Source organism: Miscanthus floridulus, chromosome 7 (assembly GCF_019320115.1).
Source record: "Miscanthus floridulus cultivar M001 chromosome 7, ASM1932011v1, whole genome shotgun sequence".
Taxonomy (NCBI): Eukaryota; Viridiplantae; Streptophyta; class Magnoliopsida; order Poales; family Poaceae; genus Miscanthus; species Miscanthus floridulus.
In genome coordinates this window covers 14492952-14511707 of record NC_089586.1, presented here as the reverse complement: position 1 = coordinate 14511707, position 18756 = coordinate 14492952, and the positions used below count along the sequence as shown (strand labels likewise).

General features: G+C 47.2%; 1 protein-coding gene across 1 annotated transcript; it reads left to right on the top strand.

Moving 5' to 3' along the window:
• Window positions 1-13867: 13867 nt before the first annotated feature.
• Window positions 13868-18621, top strand: LOC136466572 (3-isopropylmalate dehydratase large subunit, chloroplastic-like). The gene is made up of 14 exons (XM_066465016.1): window positions 13868-14049; window positions 14121-14246; window positions 14364-14687; window positions 14827-14895; window positions 14987-15103; window positions 15518-15592; window positions 15681-15758; window positions 15840-15935; window positions 16110-16159; window positions 16826-16880; window positions 16967-17098; window positions 17201-17248; window positions 17340-17498; window positions 18121-18621. Exons 1-14 carry the CDS (start codon window positions 13996-13998, stop codon window positions 18259-18261), a joined length of 1524 nt encoding a protein of 507 aa, XP_066321113.1. The 5' UTR covers window positions 13868-13995; the 3' UTR covers window positions 18262-18621.
• Window positions 18622-18756: the final 135 nt, after the last annotated feature.

The following is an 18756-nucleotide window of genomic DNA, read 5'->3' as shown; positions in this document are numbered from 1 at the left end:
AACCCATACCATATCTCTATCCGGTCTCCATTTTTCCTTTCACCATGTTATTATGAGAGTAATAGTAATAACCATCTATTGTGAGTAACGGCAGGTTACTCACGCTATCGAAAACCTAAGCATAACAACTACATGGCATGTGCTAGTAGGACTCATAGGTAGGAATATCTATGCATGTACTTTTCAATATAACTCCTGAAACATAAATGCACACAACATATATATATATATATCCAATAACCATTTCAAAAATAAGGGTTATGCACCGGGGTTTGCCTTCAGCAGGCATGGTGTCAGCAAAGTCAATCGCTGGTAGCTCTGAGGCTCCCTCCTATATGAGAACCTTCTCCTCATACTCCTCGATCACCTCCTCGTACTCCTGCTCGCCCGCGGTCACGAACTCCACCAACTCGTTCTCTATATGCATGCAATGATGATGCAACACTTAGTATTACGGCAACAACAACTCTTAAAATAGTAATACACCTACCAAGCAACTAAGCTAACTCTAATGGCTATTATGCTAAGATACCCATCATTTCCACTAAACAAGTATGAAACCTATCAAGCACTACTTAGCAACTAAAATGCCTTCTCATTTCTATTAATGATTTAATATACAATTAAAAGGGGTAATTAGCTACCTTATTTCCCACTCTATCCTATAGCTACAAAAATTATAGTGAGCACATAATAATACAATGAACCTACTGTAAAAGTTTTAGAGCCAAAGCTATTATCAATTAGCCACAAAAAAACCTACAATATTATCCTAAATAATACTAAGCTCTTTCAAATGAATTAATATACCTTAGCATCAAGTTAGACATGTATCCACTAATCATACCATCAGATAGACAATATTTTTAGGAACCAAACAGAATTTATTTCATCATTTTTGGACATCTATGTGAATTGATATGATTTTTCAATGTCTAGCAAAGAATCTAAAAATAAAACCTATTTCTATTTTCTAGAAAAAAGGAAAATGAATTCCACCCGTAGCCCACCACTGCGTGACCCGCGTGGACGTGGCCCAACGCGAGGCGGCCCACAACGGGGAGGCCTGTGTGCGCGACACATATACAAAAACACCCCTAAACTCTAGGCAAACTAACCCGCAGTCCGTGTCACTATTCCTAAAGAGAGCAACTATGCAACGAAACCCTCGAAAACTCCCTCCTTTACAACGGCATGGTCCTTGGCCACCTGCGCATGCGCTGGCATGGCGGCGATGGCATTGGATGGCCACGCCATCTAGCTGGGACCCACGCTGGCTCCACTGACGGGCCGACCCCCGTCTACAACCCTAGCGCCTACACTAGCCTAGGTTACAGGAGCGACAAAGCTTGTGGAAGTGGTGACCATGGCATGCGGCCATGCGCGACAGTGGCACGACCATGCCGGTGACCCTAAACCACCGCGCAGCTACTGGCTAGCATGAGAGCATCACTAGCTTACCCTGGTCACGGCTACGGTGATGGTTCGGTCGAAGATACCCCGAGCAGGGCTGGCCACGTGCGGCCAGCGAGAGGCTACAGCGCTCTGCGACGGCGCGGCCACGTCAGCAGCACCGGCGAGGTGGTAAGGGTGCAAGCGAGGCATGCAGGGTACAGTGGAGGTGGAGGCGAACCTCGTGGGGCAGTTGGCTGGGCGTGGGATGGTGCGGTAGTTGGTTGCCCTCGGCCATGGCTGAACTCAGCCTTAATGGCACGGCGAAGGGAAAACTCCAAAATTGGAGCTTGGTAGTGCCTCCATCATGGCTTGGTAGGGTCAGATAGCAAGTAGGCATGATGACTGAATTGCAGACACACCGAATTGAGGTGAGGTGATCCCTCGCTGGCTAACCACGTGGGCCTGGCTCCGACGGCAGCAGCGGAGAGGGAGAGAGAGAGAAATGATGGGGCGGCGGGTGGGCTCGGCACTACTTTGGCTCAGCGGGACGCGGGCGACACGATGCGAATGTACCCGTGTAGGCACTATGGACAACGCGCGTGTCCTCGACCGGCCATGGCCTGCGTGGCCACAGTGCCATAAATGGCAAGCGGCGAGGAGCGGGCTCATAGATAGACGTGAGCTCGATGGATGAGACGGTAATGGCAGCGACTGTGGTGTGGCACGAGGTGGTGGTGGCGCGTCAGCGTGTGGAGCAGGGCAGTGCCACCCCGCAGTGCGAGCGGCAGCAGCGATGACTCCACGTAGTCGAGCCAAGGCGGCCCAGACAGGGCAGCCATGGTCGGTCAAGCGCGGCAACGCGCGTGCGCGCGCAGAGCGCCCGGCGTGGCAGCAATGCGCCCCCGAGGCATGGCGACCGCGCTCACATGACAAACTCCCCCGAGGATGTGTCGTGCATGAATTTTAAAGCTCTCACCACGACTAAATCGTTGCCCCTAAACTTAAACGGTCTTCACTACACTCCAGACAGTATATAAGACTACCAAATCAAGCTTTAACACTACATCACTCCTAAACCCTATTCCTCAAAATAAATTGCTAAACTTAACAATGTCTAGCTATCCACAACCTTGGAAATTCTTCTAAGTTTTTGAGCTGAACTTAATTTCAAGTTGCATTTCTAGGCCATTAGAAATATTAGCTAGCAAGGTTATTTTTCAACAATAAGTATTTCATTGTCATCTACAAAGTTTGTACTTCCAACCTTATTAAAGTTTCATATATACGTTCTATAGTGTTTTTGTTCAATAAAAATTTGCCAACATACTTACTTGATAATTTCATAAGTCGCGAACAAGGATCTTTCGTTTTAAGTTTTTACGGTTTATTTAAATTACACTGCTTCACTTGTTCATATTATCACATGCAATAACATTTAAACATGATGCTTATGACATGTTTTAGTAAGTGATTTACGGTGTAACGTCGAAGGAGAAGTGGACCCTTGCATACGACACCAGAGGTTGGAGATGGGGCTTTATGACTAGTAACATGGCAGAGATGTTCAATAGTCTTCTTAGAGGCTGCTGGGGTCTTCCTGTGACTGATATTGCCTCATTCACGTTCTACAAGTTGAATGCTTGGTTTGTTGCGAGGAAAAAACGTACGAGATCTCTATGGATAGCAAACAAACCTTTGCCACTGTTAGTATCTCAACAACTCTCTTTCTCAAAGAAGAAGTCTAAAACATAAAAGGGAGCATGTTTCGATCCTTTGAACAACAGATATGAGATTCTAGAGAGCGGTGGAACTAACATCGGTGGTGAAGACCATGGTGCTGCAAAGCATGAAGTAATAATCAATGAGAACAAATGTTCATATGGGAAACCAACCATATACCATAGGCCTTGCTCCCACATGATTACGGCTTGTTGAATTAGACGTGTTGATGCTGAGGTCCCTCCCTGTTTGGCAACTGAGTTCTCATTGAGAAACCTTATGAGCACTTGAAATCCTTAGTTTGAGCCATTTCTAGACGAAGACCAATGGCCGTTGTATGATGGCTCGAAGTATGTGGCTGATATTGCCTTGCTTTGGAAGAGTAGAGGACCCAGGAGGCAGAAGCGGTTCAAGATGTACATGGACCGAGCCACCAAAGGAAGATCAACTGCGAGTAAGGTTGGGACACATTTTGTAGAGGACACTCAATGTAGCCGTTGCTCAAAGTGCCATAAGCCAGGCCATAATAGAAGGAAATGTCCTTAAGTACTTAGAGAATAGGTATCCAATGCATTTGTTTGCTTAGTAGTTACTAGGTTTCTTATTAATGTTTTGTTATCTTTTGCTGCACTTGTTTTTGTCACTAGTATATATTGTTGTATTTGTTTTTCTTAGTGGTTACTCATGCAGTGTTTACTAGTTGCTATAGTGTTGTTATTTAACTTTTGTTACTTGTTCTCTTACCAATGTTTGTTAATTATTGTCATCAACACTAATGCTTTGTCACTTGTTAACATGCAGGATGGACCAGTTCCCCCTACTTGACCCATGGTACGATGAGAAGCACTGGGCTCGGAGGATTGAGTAGGGAGAGGTAAACTTCAATTGCCTCCATTTATGTGAATTCAACAAATGTAATACTTACTGTCTATTCTATTTGTTTTGCAGGTTCTAAACGTCTTGAGGCTAATGACACATGAGTCCGCTATTGTAACACCCTCGGTGTTACATTGTACTGTTTTGTTAAAACATTGCATGAGCATCATACTTGTTTGTACCTGTGTGTAATTTAGAGTATAAATCAATATACATCACTTGACACGTTTATCTAAAACAAGAAACAATGTTACATTTCATGTCGTTTAATATTGTTAGTATTCTGAGCGAATTTTTATCGAGCGAAAATGCTATAGAATGCTTATGCGAACTTTGTTAGAGTTGGTAGTGCGTACTTCGTAGGCAACAATGAAATATGTGCGGACAAGGTTCGTTAGCTAGCATATCCAACAGGTCAGAATTGGAATTCGACGCGAAACCGTTCGGAGTTACGTCATTCCGTGTAAGTTTAAAAATGGGTCGACAAAGCCATTTTTCGTAATTTTTGTAGAGAGATCGGCTTAAGAAGTGGTGTGGTGTCACGGCTTAGGTCGATAGCTCTACGTACCCACTAGAGTATGGAAGAAGTAGTTTGGCATTTGGACCTTCAGATAGGGTTTTGCGACCGCTTTAATAACCGTGCACGTCACCTATTTCGGACAAAGCCAGCGCTGACCGCGGTCACCACTGCTGCTTGGCCTGGTACCACTGATGGCTCGCCCAGCACGTGTCGAAGCACCGGCCATGTCCGCATTGCCGTCCTTTGCTAGCCCGTCGCGTGCTTGGTCCTGGCGCTGCTGCCTCGGCTGCCGGCTGCTACGCGCTAGCGCGTGGTTCACATCACCACGGCTGACGTGCTTGTTCAAGCACCGCCCACGCCTTGCCTTGCTCTGGCCGGGAGTGCACCGAGTCCCACGTCACAGCTCAGGCGATCGTATCTGCCGGCACTCACCACACACGCATGCAAGCGCACTATGTTCGGACTCTGGCGGCTCTGCCTCGCCGTCGCATCGCACGGTACTCCGGGCGCGCTGCACGCCACCCATCGCCGTGCCTAGCACTGGTCCCGTTGACTCACTGTGGCTGCACGCGCATGGGACGACCGCCTGCTCCACCATCGCTTTGGCGTCATGTTGCGCTAGTGTTTCCTTTGTCCAGCATCATCTGTTGTGCCGCATCACCGAGCTTCGTCGGTTTGCGGGTTTGGCCGTGCGGACAGCCGCCTGGAGCACGCCTCACTGTTCCTGTCGTTATGTGCACGAGTATGTTGCGTTGACGACCATGACTGTACCGAGCCATGCCGCGCCAGAACCCCCTGTCCTCGCTATAGCCATGACCGGCGGGACCTCCTTCCTTCAATTCGCCGTGACCGCAGCACTATAATCAAATTCATCGCATCCTCGGCTCCACTGGGTAGCTGGCCGCGCAACCATCCCCACCTCGCTGCACATACCGCCACACAGAGCCTCAATTGGAAATCGCCGCTCCGCCGGGTCCATAAGATCGGGGTGGCCTGCACCGTCGACAAGCCGCGCAACCAAAGCTCGCCATTTCAATTCATTGCACGGCTAGCCTCTCCTCTAGCTGCTTATCGCCCTGCTCACCTCATTCGAAGCTCTACCACCGTATAGCATCCTCTCCGCAGCCAGCGTGAACCGGAACCACGCCCGAGCAGAGCAAGCAGAGCAGCCGGCGGTGCGTACTGTTGTTATTAGCTTGTTGACATCAGCCTGACTTCATCCTTGCGTCACACCCATTTTAGGGCCATTTTTGTGTAGGAAAATAAATCAGTGAATACATTTGAAATACGCCGTGGCCAGCTCTGTTCATTTGGGCCAGCTCGCTCCACGGTCTGCGCTCCTGCCTGCGCCGCTTGCGCTAGCGTCGCGCCCCCGCTGTGGGCCGGCCTGCCCGCTGCCGCGCTCGTGTCGTGCCCCCACCGTGGGCCGGCCTGTCCGCTGCGTCGCTCGGTCCGCTATGCTTGCGTCCGCGCCGCAGCCGCCTGGGCCAGTCCGCGCTCGCCGCGTGGGCCGCTGACCTCGCTTGTGGCCGTGCGCGCGCCCCGGCCGCGACCGGGCTGTCCGCCCCATGTTGGGCCGCCGCCGCTCCCGCCTAGGCCGATCGTGTGCGGGCCGCTCACGCGCGCACCCTACCCGTCTTGCTGGGCCGAGCCGCTCGGGTTGGGCCGCGCAGTAGGATTTCGTTTTCCAAGTTCCAGTAAAATGTAAATGCTTATTCAATTTAGTTTTCAAGCTAAACTTTGATAAATTATGGTAAATCTTGTAGATGTCCAAAAATAATAAAACCAAGTTTGCTAGGTTCACAAAAATACCATCTACCTGTTAGTGTATTTAGATTAGAGTTAGCTGTTGTGATGCTAGGTTCGTGAAGTCAAAATAGAAAAACTTAATATTAGTTAGCTTAATGTTGTAGGAATTCTTGTGGCAAATCGGTAATAGTTTTAGCTTTGAAAATTTTACAGTAGGTTCACTAGGATATTATGTACTTACTGTAAATTTTGTAGGCTTAGATCGAGTTGCTAAATAAAGTAGTTATTACCCTTGCTTTATCGTATATAGCGTAAATCAGCATTAGGAGTAAGAATATCTGTAGTTGATATAATAATAATGAATGTCATATTTCAAACTTGTTATCAGATAGCTTAGCACCGTGGTCGGTAGCACTAGCTTAGTAGTTAAATTGATCTACTATTATTTTAAGAGTTGCTGTTGTTATATTCCTAAGCATTGCATCGTTATTTCATGCATGTAGATCACGAGCTGGTAGACTTCGTGCCCGTCGGCAAGCCGGAGTACGACGAGGTGATCGAGGAGTACGAGGAGGAGATCCTCGTGCAGGAGGGAGCCCTGGAGCCTGCTGGTGTTGACCTTGCTGACCTGTCGCCTGCCCAAGGCAAGCCCCGGTGCATAACCTCTATTTTAATGATCACTGAATATATATACGTGATGTGCATTTAAGTTACAGGCATTTTATGGAAACTACATGCATAAATATATCTACCCATGAGTCCTACTAGTACAGGCCGAGTAGCTGCTATGCTTAGGATATCGGTAGCGTGAGTAACCTGCCGTTACTCGCAAATAGGTGATAAAATATGAGCACTCATGATAAAATAGTGGAAAGGTAAATGGTGACCGGGCAGAGATATGGTTTGGGTATTGGTGTGTGTAAAGGGTTATGTCCTGCGGCCAACAGGGCATAGCTCGGTTACACTTTTTCCCTATCTATATCGATTAAGGACCGGACGTTGCATATGACTCTAGGCAAGTCACAGATTTATTGTCCCAAGCACATACTTAGGTATGGGCGTAGGGAAGACTTGTTGCTCTCTTGTCGCGGATCCGGCTCTTTCCGGACCAACTGATTGGAGGCGGAGATGGTGGAGGTCCTTGCACCACACTGAGTCCGGGACTCAGGAGTGAGGGCTTGGAGTCCAAGTTTGGACGGGGACCTGGACACCCGGGACAGGAGAGTGATGGGTTAGTCCTGCTTGTGCCTAGGGTACAAACGGGGCATGTGTTTTCAGGGCACCCAGCTGGGCACATTGATTCATGAATCGTCGGGCGATCCGGTACGACTTGTCTGTGGTTTAGCACCGTAGTAAGAACTGAAAGTTGAAAGGAGAAGAAATGGAACTGATTGCTCAACTCTTGCTTAAAAATAGAACATGTGCTTATATAGACGGGCTAGGTGATAACTTAATATGGCTGATAATAATACATAAATAAGGACTCACTATTAGTATGGCTTTCTGCAAAAAGAAACCAGCAAACCATAAAGCTTATCATATTCCTTGGAGTCAGGAAATTATTCCCACTAGTCGGTTAAGTCTTGCGAGTACATTGTGTACTCAGGGTTTATTTACCCCTGTTGCAGGTGATGCTTGAGAAGTACCTTGTGTGGAGGATTCTTCTGGTGGGCTCAGATGAATCCTCGTCCCTATCGCTAGATGTATATTTTTAAATTCCGCTGTTTATCATTCCGCACTCTGATATTTGGTATTGTAATAATGTACTTTTTAAGAAACTCTGATTTACAAAATGGACTTGTATTGTAACTCGTTCTCATTATTGGATCCTTGGGAAAAATGTGGATCTTTTGGGTTCTCCCTTAGGGTGTGCCCGACAGATATCGTCCGCTGTAGCTTGCTTTCGGGGTGCTTAATGTCTGGTGGAAGACGAGCGCCTTCGTAAGTGTGCTATTTCGGACGGTTCTGCCACAGCTACAACCATGGTCTATGATGAGCGCTACACGCCCCTCTTGAAGCATGAGAAGCTTGCTACTGTTGCTCATGTCTATCGTCGTGGGGTGCCACCTTTCAACCCAGCGACGTTGACAGCGATGATTGATAGGTGGCGACTAGAGACACACAGCTTCCACCTACCGTGCGGAGAGATGACGATCACTTTGGAGGATGCAGCCATGATCCTTGGGCTAAAAATCCAAGGATTCTCAGTCATAGGAGACACAGAGTCCGCTAGATGGGAGGACCGTGTGGCTCAGTTCTTGGGACGTCCCCTACTAGAGCTTCAGCCTGGCAAGAAGCGGCACAACAGTGGTATGACACTGAAGTGGCTTCGAGAGGAGTTTCAATAGTGCCCACCCTTAGCAGATGAGGCAACCATGAACTACTATTGCAAGGCCTGGGTCCTACACATGTTTGGTATTGTTCTATCCCCTGACGGCACCGGAGACATGACGTCATGGATGTACATCCCCGTGCCTTCTTAACTGGGACGATGCCGGGAACAGGAGCTGGGGCTCGATAGTACTTTCCTTCCTATACCGTTAGCTGTGCGACGCTTGCCGGTGGCCTGCAGGCACGCACACTACAATGTCAGGGTGCACCACACTATTCCAGGTAAATCAAAACTTGTGTAAGTATGAATTCTTTGATTGTTGTTTGTTTAACACATTTCTATAACTTTTCAGATTTGGATGTGGGAGAGACTTCCAGTTGGGAGGCCGCATAAGATTGAACACCCTCAGGCTTGGTTCCCAGCCAGAGACCCAGTCGTCGCCCCTACTGTGGCACACCTCTACGAGTGAGCTTGCGGTACTTACCACGTCTCCCGCCGCGCGTACATCAGCTACATGAATGAGTTCGACATCCTATTGCCACAACACGTAAGTTTGTGAACACGCTAACTCGTATTTGTATTTGTGTACATAGTTCTCACCACATTGTATGCAGGTTGAATGGCGTCCATATACTCGGGAAAGGATTACGGGGATGAATTTGAGCACACTATGCAAGGAAGACGAGGAGTTGTGGACGATGAGGTGCCCGCTCATTTGTTTCTACGCAGTGGAGTACCATCTTCCTCACCGTGTCGCATGACAGTTTGGTAGGATACAGCCTTGTCCTCCGAAGGACTTCTCCATGAGCTGGCAGCTCCACAAGTATGTAACCTCCACTATGTCACGTGTCATTGAAACGTATCATTTTCTTTGAATTGTTGTCAATATTGCAGGTTGAATCGACAACGCCAAAAGAAGGTCACGAACTGGCAGAGTGAACACCAGTGTTTCATCGATGAGTGGCATTTGTTTGAGCAGAACAACATGCGAATCCACGCTGTTGATCGAGATAAGGCATTCCGTGAGTACCTTGTTTAGCTAGGGGAAAGGATAAGGCTACATTTGAAGCCAGCCTGGACAGAGCAAGATATTGCTGAGATGGTGAGCTCGGATGAAGGTGACAACCCCTATGACCAAGCTACTCGAGGAGGATAACAAGTTGAGGTCGCCCCTCTCTTAACCCGAGCGGTGAGTGAGAACCAAAGCTTGTTTTTTTAGTTTTGGTGGGCAATGTACTAACGAATTGCTTGATTAGGGCAAGGGAATCATGAGGACAATAGCAGAGCAAGGGGTGGCGTTGATGATCCCCGAGGGTGATCCTAATGAGGCTATCCTGCTACGACAGGCCCTTCAGGTGGTCCTCAAACTTTTGTTGTCTTTAGACTAGGATATTCAACATTTGGTTTACTTGCATCGTGTTGACAACCGCAGTGTGCCATTTATCGCCTACGCAAAATAGCAGCACGCATCGGATGTCGACATGGCCAAGATGTTGCAGTCCCACCACAGCTTGTTGCTGCTCCATCTGGTTCACATGGTGCAGGCCCATCGGCTTCACATGGTGGTGTAGGTACGTCCAGCGCTGCCCATGATGATGACGAAGGAGAACACCAAGGAGGCGACCAAGGAGAAGATGATGACGATGACTATGACAATGACGACATCGACTATGATGAGCTAGGCATGTCATAGCTTGATGATGCACCTCAGGGAACTCAAGGATCCTCTGCTACTAGATGTCCGCATAGGACGTCCAAACCAGTCGACAGGTTCACTCCAGGGACGTATGCACTTGGTAGAGGCAAGCGTAGGACTCGGCGTCCACGTTAAGGTACAATCCTTGCCTTTGAATGTTACATTGGTAAACCCCTTTGTGCTATTACTCCAAGCCTTACACGAAGCCCCTTTGTGCCTTTCAGTGGTCCACTCTTGTAGAATGCATCACGTCAAGTGAAGTGGGCAAAGTTGAGCCAATGCCATCTTACGACGCGCACGAGTGGTTCCTTTTGATGTGCTAACTTTTGTGTGTATTATTGGCAACATGTATTGCCCATGTTGGAAACAAAATGGATGGATTATGTTGCAAACTTGTATGGACCATTCTATCTCTTTGAATAATTACTGGGAACTTTGTATGCAACTTGTATGAACTATGTTCAAATGCTATGTCTGGAAATGGTGTGTATTCAGTTATGTGCAATTCCTTTAATTTGTGTTGCCAATACCTACTAAAAAGGTCGACGGTCTATCAAAAAGCGTCGAGATATGTAACCTCGGCGTCACACTATTTCACACCGAGGTGCCAGCATGACTTTGTCGCAAATAAGAAGTTATGTAGTGTATGAGAAGGATCATCACAATTTTTTCTGTGCAGAGAAAATACATTGTCAAATTCAGTTCAGCAACTGAACAAAACATGTTTTTTCATTGAACAAACATTGCGTTAGATTATCCGGTAGAAGATGAAATTGCACTGCAGCAATGAACAAAACTAATGGATATGGCAGCTAACTGAAAGGAGAAAGTAATTTATTGGCTAATGGACAACTAACATCTATGTGTTTGAATGACATACACAAAGATTCGTTTTTCTGAATGCTCAGAGATGTAAATGAGCTTGCAGAACCAAAATGAGTAAACGTGATTTTCCTCGTGCCTGTCACATGATGCAGGAGGAGGTGGTAGACACTATCAGCGAGAGGTAGTGGCCCTGCAAATGAATTTTCATGTGCATATCAATATATCATATGGGAAAAATTGAGGATATAAAAAGAGAGAAAAAGAAGAGCCTACCTGCTGCTCACATCTCCCTGGGCGACGGCGGAGGACGCTTGGTGCCTCCCTGCGCCTGCGGGCGGTGGGCGCGGCCGTCGCTGCTGCAGGAGTACGCGAGGACGAAGCTGCAGGAGTATGCGAGGACGAAGCTCCGCGAGGGAGATGGCCGGAGGCGGGCCGGCGCTGTTGTGGGGCCGCGGTGTGCCCCGGCCACGTTGGTGCAGCGTGGCGCCGCGGCGCCCTGCGTGCCGCGCCGCGCGGCCGGGGGAGGGCGTAGGCAGGAGGGGAGGGGGGGCGCTCCGGCGTGGTGTCGTCGCATCTGGCCGGAGGTGGGCCGGAGCGCCGCCACGCCCTGCGGGCCGCGCAGCGTTCGGCGGAGGGCACGGGCAGTGGAGGTCGCAGACGGGGGAGAGGAAGAGCAGGCGGAGGCTGCGAGGCGGCGATGCGCAGATGACGGATGCGACGGCGAGGCGAGGGAGGAGAAAAAAGAGGGAGAAGGCTCGGGCAGGGGCGGGGTTAAAACACCACCTCGGCGTTAATAACCACGGCGCCAGGATCTACGGTGCTGAGCTGACTGCCAAGTCACCGCCACGTCTGCGTTGAGCCCAAGACCTCGGCGCCAGCAACGATAACGCCGAGAAGTGTAAGCTCGGCGCCAGCAACGATGACGCCGAGTCAAGAGTCCAGATTTTAAAATCTTACCTCTCTATGGTGAAAATTTTTCAAAAAAAAAAAAGCTAAAAAATAAAAAATTCGGGCGGCCTCGCTGCTGTCACCGCGGCGTCGGCCAAGGCGCGTGCGCAGTTCACCTACATCATTCACCTGTGACCTGACCATCCGGCGCTGTCCGTCGCGCGCCAACGGTGACGGCGAGGCGGTCCTCCGCCGCCTCCTTCCGCGCCGAGGCCGTGCGTGCTCTACTCCTACCAGCACGTTGCCACGGGCATCGCCGCGGGGCTCACGCCCGAGCATGCCTTTCACGCCGCGGCCCGGGAGGGCGTCCTGGCCATATGTACCTCGACCAGGCGCGGCAGCTGCACATCACCCGCGCTGGCTGCCGAGCTGCCGGACGCGCTCCGCGGATCCGTGCATGAGAGCGTGCAGGCGCAGCCACGCAGCGCAGGCCACCGCGCAGTCCAAATGGCTTCACCTTGTGCTCCGGTGTCCTAAAGTGGGCCGTTCAAACCCTGCGTCGTTGCGCTGGGCTGCGCTTCCGTGGGCTGCCAAATTAGCATACGTGGGAAGAACAGAACGCAAGTGGGTGGACATGGACCACGTGCGCGTATTCATCCACGGGCTGGCAAGACAAAATGAGCAAGCGTAGCGGCCAAGTTGGCAAATGCCGCTTGTCCAGCAGTTTTGTCCAAGTTTGCAAATGCCAATTGGGGAGAGTAGTGGCCAAGGAACCATGAGTTCCAAAAGATGAACCAAATAATTAGCTAGCAAAAGAGAAACATGGCTGTTAGCAATAGCTGAGTAGATTTGTTCTTTTTTTTTTGTTAAGGTAGTTCTGATGAAATTTGGAACCGGTTGACAAAATTATTACTCTATATATAATAAGTCGTAAATTATAGGTCACTTTGGCTTTGTACTAAACCAACCTTCTCCAACTTTAGCCACGTCTTTAAAGAATATATATTGACACCTATAAGTTCGAATAAATGCAGTACTAGAACATACTATATGTAATGAAATGAGAAAACAATCAATAAGAGTAATCTGATGTTAAATATGTTTCTATATCTTTTCTATAAACTTTCAAAATTAAAGAAATTTGATTTAGGACAACCACCTATAATTTTGGATCGAGAGGGTAAAAACCATAATTGATCATCGGTTGTAAATATTTAGTTCTCCATAACTACATGAATAAATAGCTTTGTTAGGCTCCACTTGTTGTGGCTAGCAATTGTAGCAGCGACAAGAAGTGCAGCCAAGCACTCCTGGTATCGCTATAATCTTCTCACCTACTCTATATGTTTATCAATGTGAGATGCATTTTTTATATAGACCGATTATACTACTCCCTTCTTTCCAAATTATATGTTGTTTTGGTTTTTCTAGATGCGTAGCTTTTGTTATACACTTATATATATATATATATTAAAATTCAATTTTTTTATAATTTAAAATGGAGGGAATACTATGTAAGTTTATGCTCGACAATCAGTAAAATCATACACATGTTTCTAGTACAAAGTCCATGACCGGATTATGCTGTTTTGTAACAACTGGTAAATATTGGAATATAAACAGTGAAGCTCAACGATTTTGAAGACCTTTTTTATTTATACTCAAATGTGCTTTTGGAGGGAGAAAACACTAAGTAAAATGCCATTTTTTTTCCATGTCATGTCAAAGCTAGCCTAAACAGCTCATAGCTCAATGGGTCATATACCGACATCAAAGCCGTCATTTTGCAAACCCATTCACCTGAGCCCTTTCCCCACCGTTATATATTGGTCCCACTCGCAGTCGCAGCTACCACCGCCTCGTGCTCGCCCACTTCCCACCTCACCCGGTGACCCTCACGGGCCCACACGCCGCACCACCCCGCCCCAATCCCTCCCTCTCTCTCGCTTGACCTGACGACCCCCGCCGACCCGGCCGACCGCGCGCCGCCACGCCATGGCTTCCTCCATCTCCACCGCCGCCAAGGCCTCCGCGGCCTTCGCCCACAAGGTCCGTCCTCTCTCCCTCCTCGCCCTTTCGCGCCCCGTTACTGACCGGCCCCCTTCCCTTTCCCTTCCCAGAAGGAGCTGGCCGCGCCGGCGCCGTCGCAGCACCGCGCGGGCTCGAGCCGCCGGACCAAGCCGTGCCGCGTGCGCGCCGTCGCCTCTCCCGCGCGCGCCCCCCGCGCCCCGTCGTCCACCGGCTCGGTACGCCCCCCTCTCCTCCCTGAATCCCGAACTGCTGTCGCTGTTGCTCTGCGCGCCGCGTTCGATTCACACACACACGAACTCGCGCGGCCGCCCCGCCCGCCTGCCCCTCTCCAGGTGAAGAGCGCGATGACGATGACGGAGAAGATCCTGGCGCGGGCGTCGGAGCGCGCGGCGCTGGAGCCCGGGGAGAACGTGTGGGTGGACGTCGACGTGCTCATGACGCACGACGTCTGCGGGCCCGGCACCATCGGCATCTTCAAGAAGGAGTTCGGGGAGGACGCCAAGGTCTGGGACCGCGAGAAGGTCGTCATCATCCCGGACCACTACATCTTCACCAGCGACGAGCGCGCCAACCGCAATGTCGATATCATCAGGGACTTCTGTGTGGAGCAGAACATCAAGTACTTCTATGACATCAAGGACCTCAGCAATTTCAAGGTATGCCTCCCACTCCTTTGCTTCTCGGTTCATTTCAATTCATTCATATCTTAGCTTCTCTGCCTCATAGTACTAAAGTTTAGGTTCCTTCTAGTTTTTTGCCCTTCCGGAACAGTTTACATTTCAGAGTTGTTTGCAGGCTAATCCAGACTACAAAGGCGTCTGCCACGTCGCACTTGCTCAGGAAGGCCACTGCCGACCAGGCGAGGTACCTTGCTGTTTTTCAAGTATACAGGTCACCTGTGATTGTACAACATCAGCATGTCGGGGAGCGCTAACCTGCTCCAATTGCTGTCTAGGTTCTCCTGGGTACTGATTCTCATACATGCAATGCTGGAGCCTTCGGTCAATTTGCAACCGGAATTGGAAACACCGATGCAGGTTTTGTGTTGGGCACTGGAAAAGCTCTTCTCAAGGTATGCCCATGGTTCTTGTTACTCTCCGAAGGTAAAATTTTGAAATCAGTCTTACAGAACCAAAATCATAAAAGAAAAGAAAATAAAAGAAAAAAAGACAGGGTATACGCAAACTGAACTGTACCTCTATTTCTTCTATCGGTCAGGAGAGTGACAATTTTTTTTATATTACAAATCAAAGTATGAGAATCAATAAAATATTATTGTTGTTACACTGACTCGCATTTCATCAAAGGATAACGATAATAGAAATATTGCCTATTGTATCCAGTATTTCAGGTAGCACTACTTATACATCAGTTATATTTATCTTATCGCATTGTCATATATTGTGGATACTGGATACGCTTCACGGCTTCAGTCAACTCCAGAAAAAGAATACAGTGTTTTGATCTGTTTTAATGTTCATTTCAGGTGCCCCCTACTATCAGGTTTGTATTAGACGGAGAAATGCCGCCTTATTTACTTGCGAAGGATCTGATTTTGCAAGTAAGCTTACAAGCTGTGCTAAATTTGTTCCTTTCTTAGGATCTACCTGTAATCAGGACTTCTTATTCTTGTTAATTGCTACTTACAGATTATTGGTGAGATTTCAGTATCTGGTGCAACCTACAAATCAATGGAGTTTGTTGGATCAACTGTAGAAAGTCTAACTGTGCGTTTCCTGCTCAAGATTATCTTAATTAATTGCCACACTTCGTAACATTGAACTTAGTCCTTTTCACACACTTGCTAGATGGAAGAGCGTATGACACTATGCAACATGGTTATTGAAGCTGGTGGAAAGAACGGTGTTGTGCCTGCTGATGAAACTACATTTAAATACCTTGAGGTACAAAACTAGTCCCCTTGAAATGCTCATAATAAAGCTGGACCAATATGCTTTTCTTTCATAACATTCCAATAACTTTGAGAGAGTGCTCAGAACAATTTGCAAAAATGAGCTTGTACTGTTTAGTTTGTAGAATAGTTCTGACATCATTGTTGTTATGCTGGTATACTGCAGGGTAAGACATCAATTGATTATGAACCTGTCTACAGTGATGCTCAGGCCAGGTGACTATAGGCTGTCCCTGCTTTTCTTGACCTTTAGCTCATGTTATGTATGCATCTATGTGCATGTTTTCAGTTTTATAGTTATTTGCCTTACAGATCACGAGTCCTTGTTAGACAACATCGAACTTCGAAAGTAAATGGATAAAAGATACACCACTAGTTTTTCCATATTCTCTTATCTCTTGTCTTCAAAAGTTGATTATGTTATGCACATTCAAGAAGTATAATTTGTTGTCTAGTTCTTTCCTTCCAGACATTTGGCTCTGTTGTCTCTGTGTGATCATCTTTTTTTTGAGCGAGAATACAGCAGGGGAAGCCCCCACTGTAAGATTTTTTTTTATTAAATAAAAAAGGGGAAAAAGGAACAAGCCTGTACAACTATACAACAGACACCAAAACAGAAAGAGCAACAGGTCTAAGGATGATGGAAGAAGAAACTAAGCTAGGGAGTCTATACAAAGAGAGAGCCGGTCGTTTAGCATCACTGAATCTCAAAGCTTGCAGTTTAGCTTCCTCCATGAATAGCCTCTTCCAAGAACTAAAGGAGGGACGTCCTCTATCAAAGATGAAGTCATTTCTTTGCTTCCAAATTTGCCTCTGTGTGATCATCTGATACGTCATGCGCATGATTTATTGCTTATTTTATTTGTTTGCCTTTGTTCCCAGATTTTTTAGTGACTACCGTTTCGATGTATCAAAACTGGAGCCAGTAGTTGCCAAGGTTTGTTGATGTAGTATTTTGCAATCTTAATCTTTTGTTGATTTTCCTATAAAAACGAAGCAATAATAACTTTCTTGAATCTGCAGCCACATTCGCCCGACAACCGTGCTCTAGCAAGAGAATGCAAGGATGTCAAGATCGACCGAGTCTATATTGGTTCTTGCACTGGTGGTAAGACTGAGGACTTCCTTGCTGCTGCAAAGGTGTTCTTAGCCTCGGTAAGAAGCTTGAATCCTATCATGGTGTACGTACTTGTTATCTTTCAGACCTCCTATCCCATGGCTACTTGACTTACTGGAAACTTTTTCTTTTTAATCCAGGGAAAGAAGGTTAAAGTTCCCACATTTCTTGTCCCTGCTACACAAAAGGTGACATTTAGAATAAAAATATTCCAATGTGATCACCATTTAGAGTGTAGACTTGTTCATAATTTGGAAATATTGTGATAAATCTCTGCAGGTGTGGATGGACGTATATAGCCTCCCTGTACCAGGATCTGGTGGCAAAACTTGCTCCCAGATATTTGAGGAGGCTGGTTGTGATACACCCGCAAGTCCTAGCTGTGGTGCTTGTTTGGGTGGCCCTCGTGATACATATGCACGGATGAATGAACCTATGGTAAGTATCACATGCAAATCTAGAAGCATTTCTATATAATAGGCATGGTACTTAGTATATACCTAGGGTGGGGAACTATGGTTCTAGTGCACAAATTAGTATGTTGCTATGTTATCTTAACTATTGAATGATAAAGCTCTGCCTGTTACCTTAAAAAGCAAAGAACTATCAAATGATAAAATATATCTTGTGCACATACAAATTTCACACTCTGACTGGCTAACTGATGCGCAAATTATGCTTACTTGGGTACATAACTGTACCTCCATCTCAGTTATGTGCTAGGTTGCTGTTCTAATGTTGTTACTGAATAGTTATGGCTGGAATCACTAAACAATAATGCACCCTGTGCAAATTTAGCACTAGCACCTTCTTATTACTACTAGACCCCTCCCCCCTCCTGTTGGGGGATGCATATTCTTTTTCCTTTCTTTTTTCTCTCTCTCTACGTGTATAGATGCTATCAATGCCAGTTGAAACTACAAGTATTGTAGAACTTTTTGTCATTGATTGAAGTCCTTCAGTCTGTGAAGGAAAACAAGTACTCTGAAATTCTAGTATGTTGACGTGTGCGGCTTTGATGAGATGAATTTAACATATGGATCTGGTAACCTGGATGCAGGTCTGCGTGTCCACTACGAACAGGAACTTCCCAGGCAGGATGGGGCACAAGGAAGGGCAGATCTACCTGGCGTCCCCCTACACCGCCGCCGCCTCGGCCCTGACGGGGTACGTCACGGACCCCAGGGACTTCCTCATGTAACCATCTTGAAACAACAGAGTTCATGATGTAACACAGTTACACAGTGCCTGTAGGCTGTACTGCTGTTTTTTTTATATATATAATGTACTGCTGTTTTTCGTGTTGAACCTTAGTTTAGGCATGTCTTTCGTTGAGGAATAAACTGCATGTCGGGAGGTTCGCATGTAAGGTTTTTCATTATTACAGTGTACTACCAAGAATATACTTGACTGTTTCAAGGAAAATACATTCTTGTGGTTCATACAAAAGGTAGTTCCTAGACTCCCTACTTCTTACAAAAGGCCTGTTGAGAGATCTTGTGGTTCACACTGGATGCTTTTCTTACAATGAATATGAGAAAGAAGCTCAACTGATCTTTCATATTCTGCATGTCAGTGCTCTGTACTAGGTGCGAATGTCATATTGTGAGTATTAATAATCAACCCATATAAATGACAGAATCTATAGCCTAGTTGGAAGGCTAATATATACACTCCATACATCATGTTACTCATG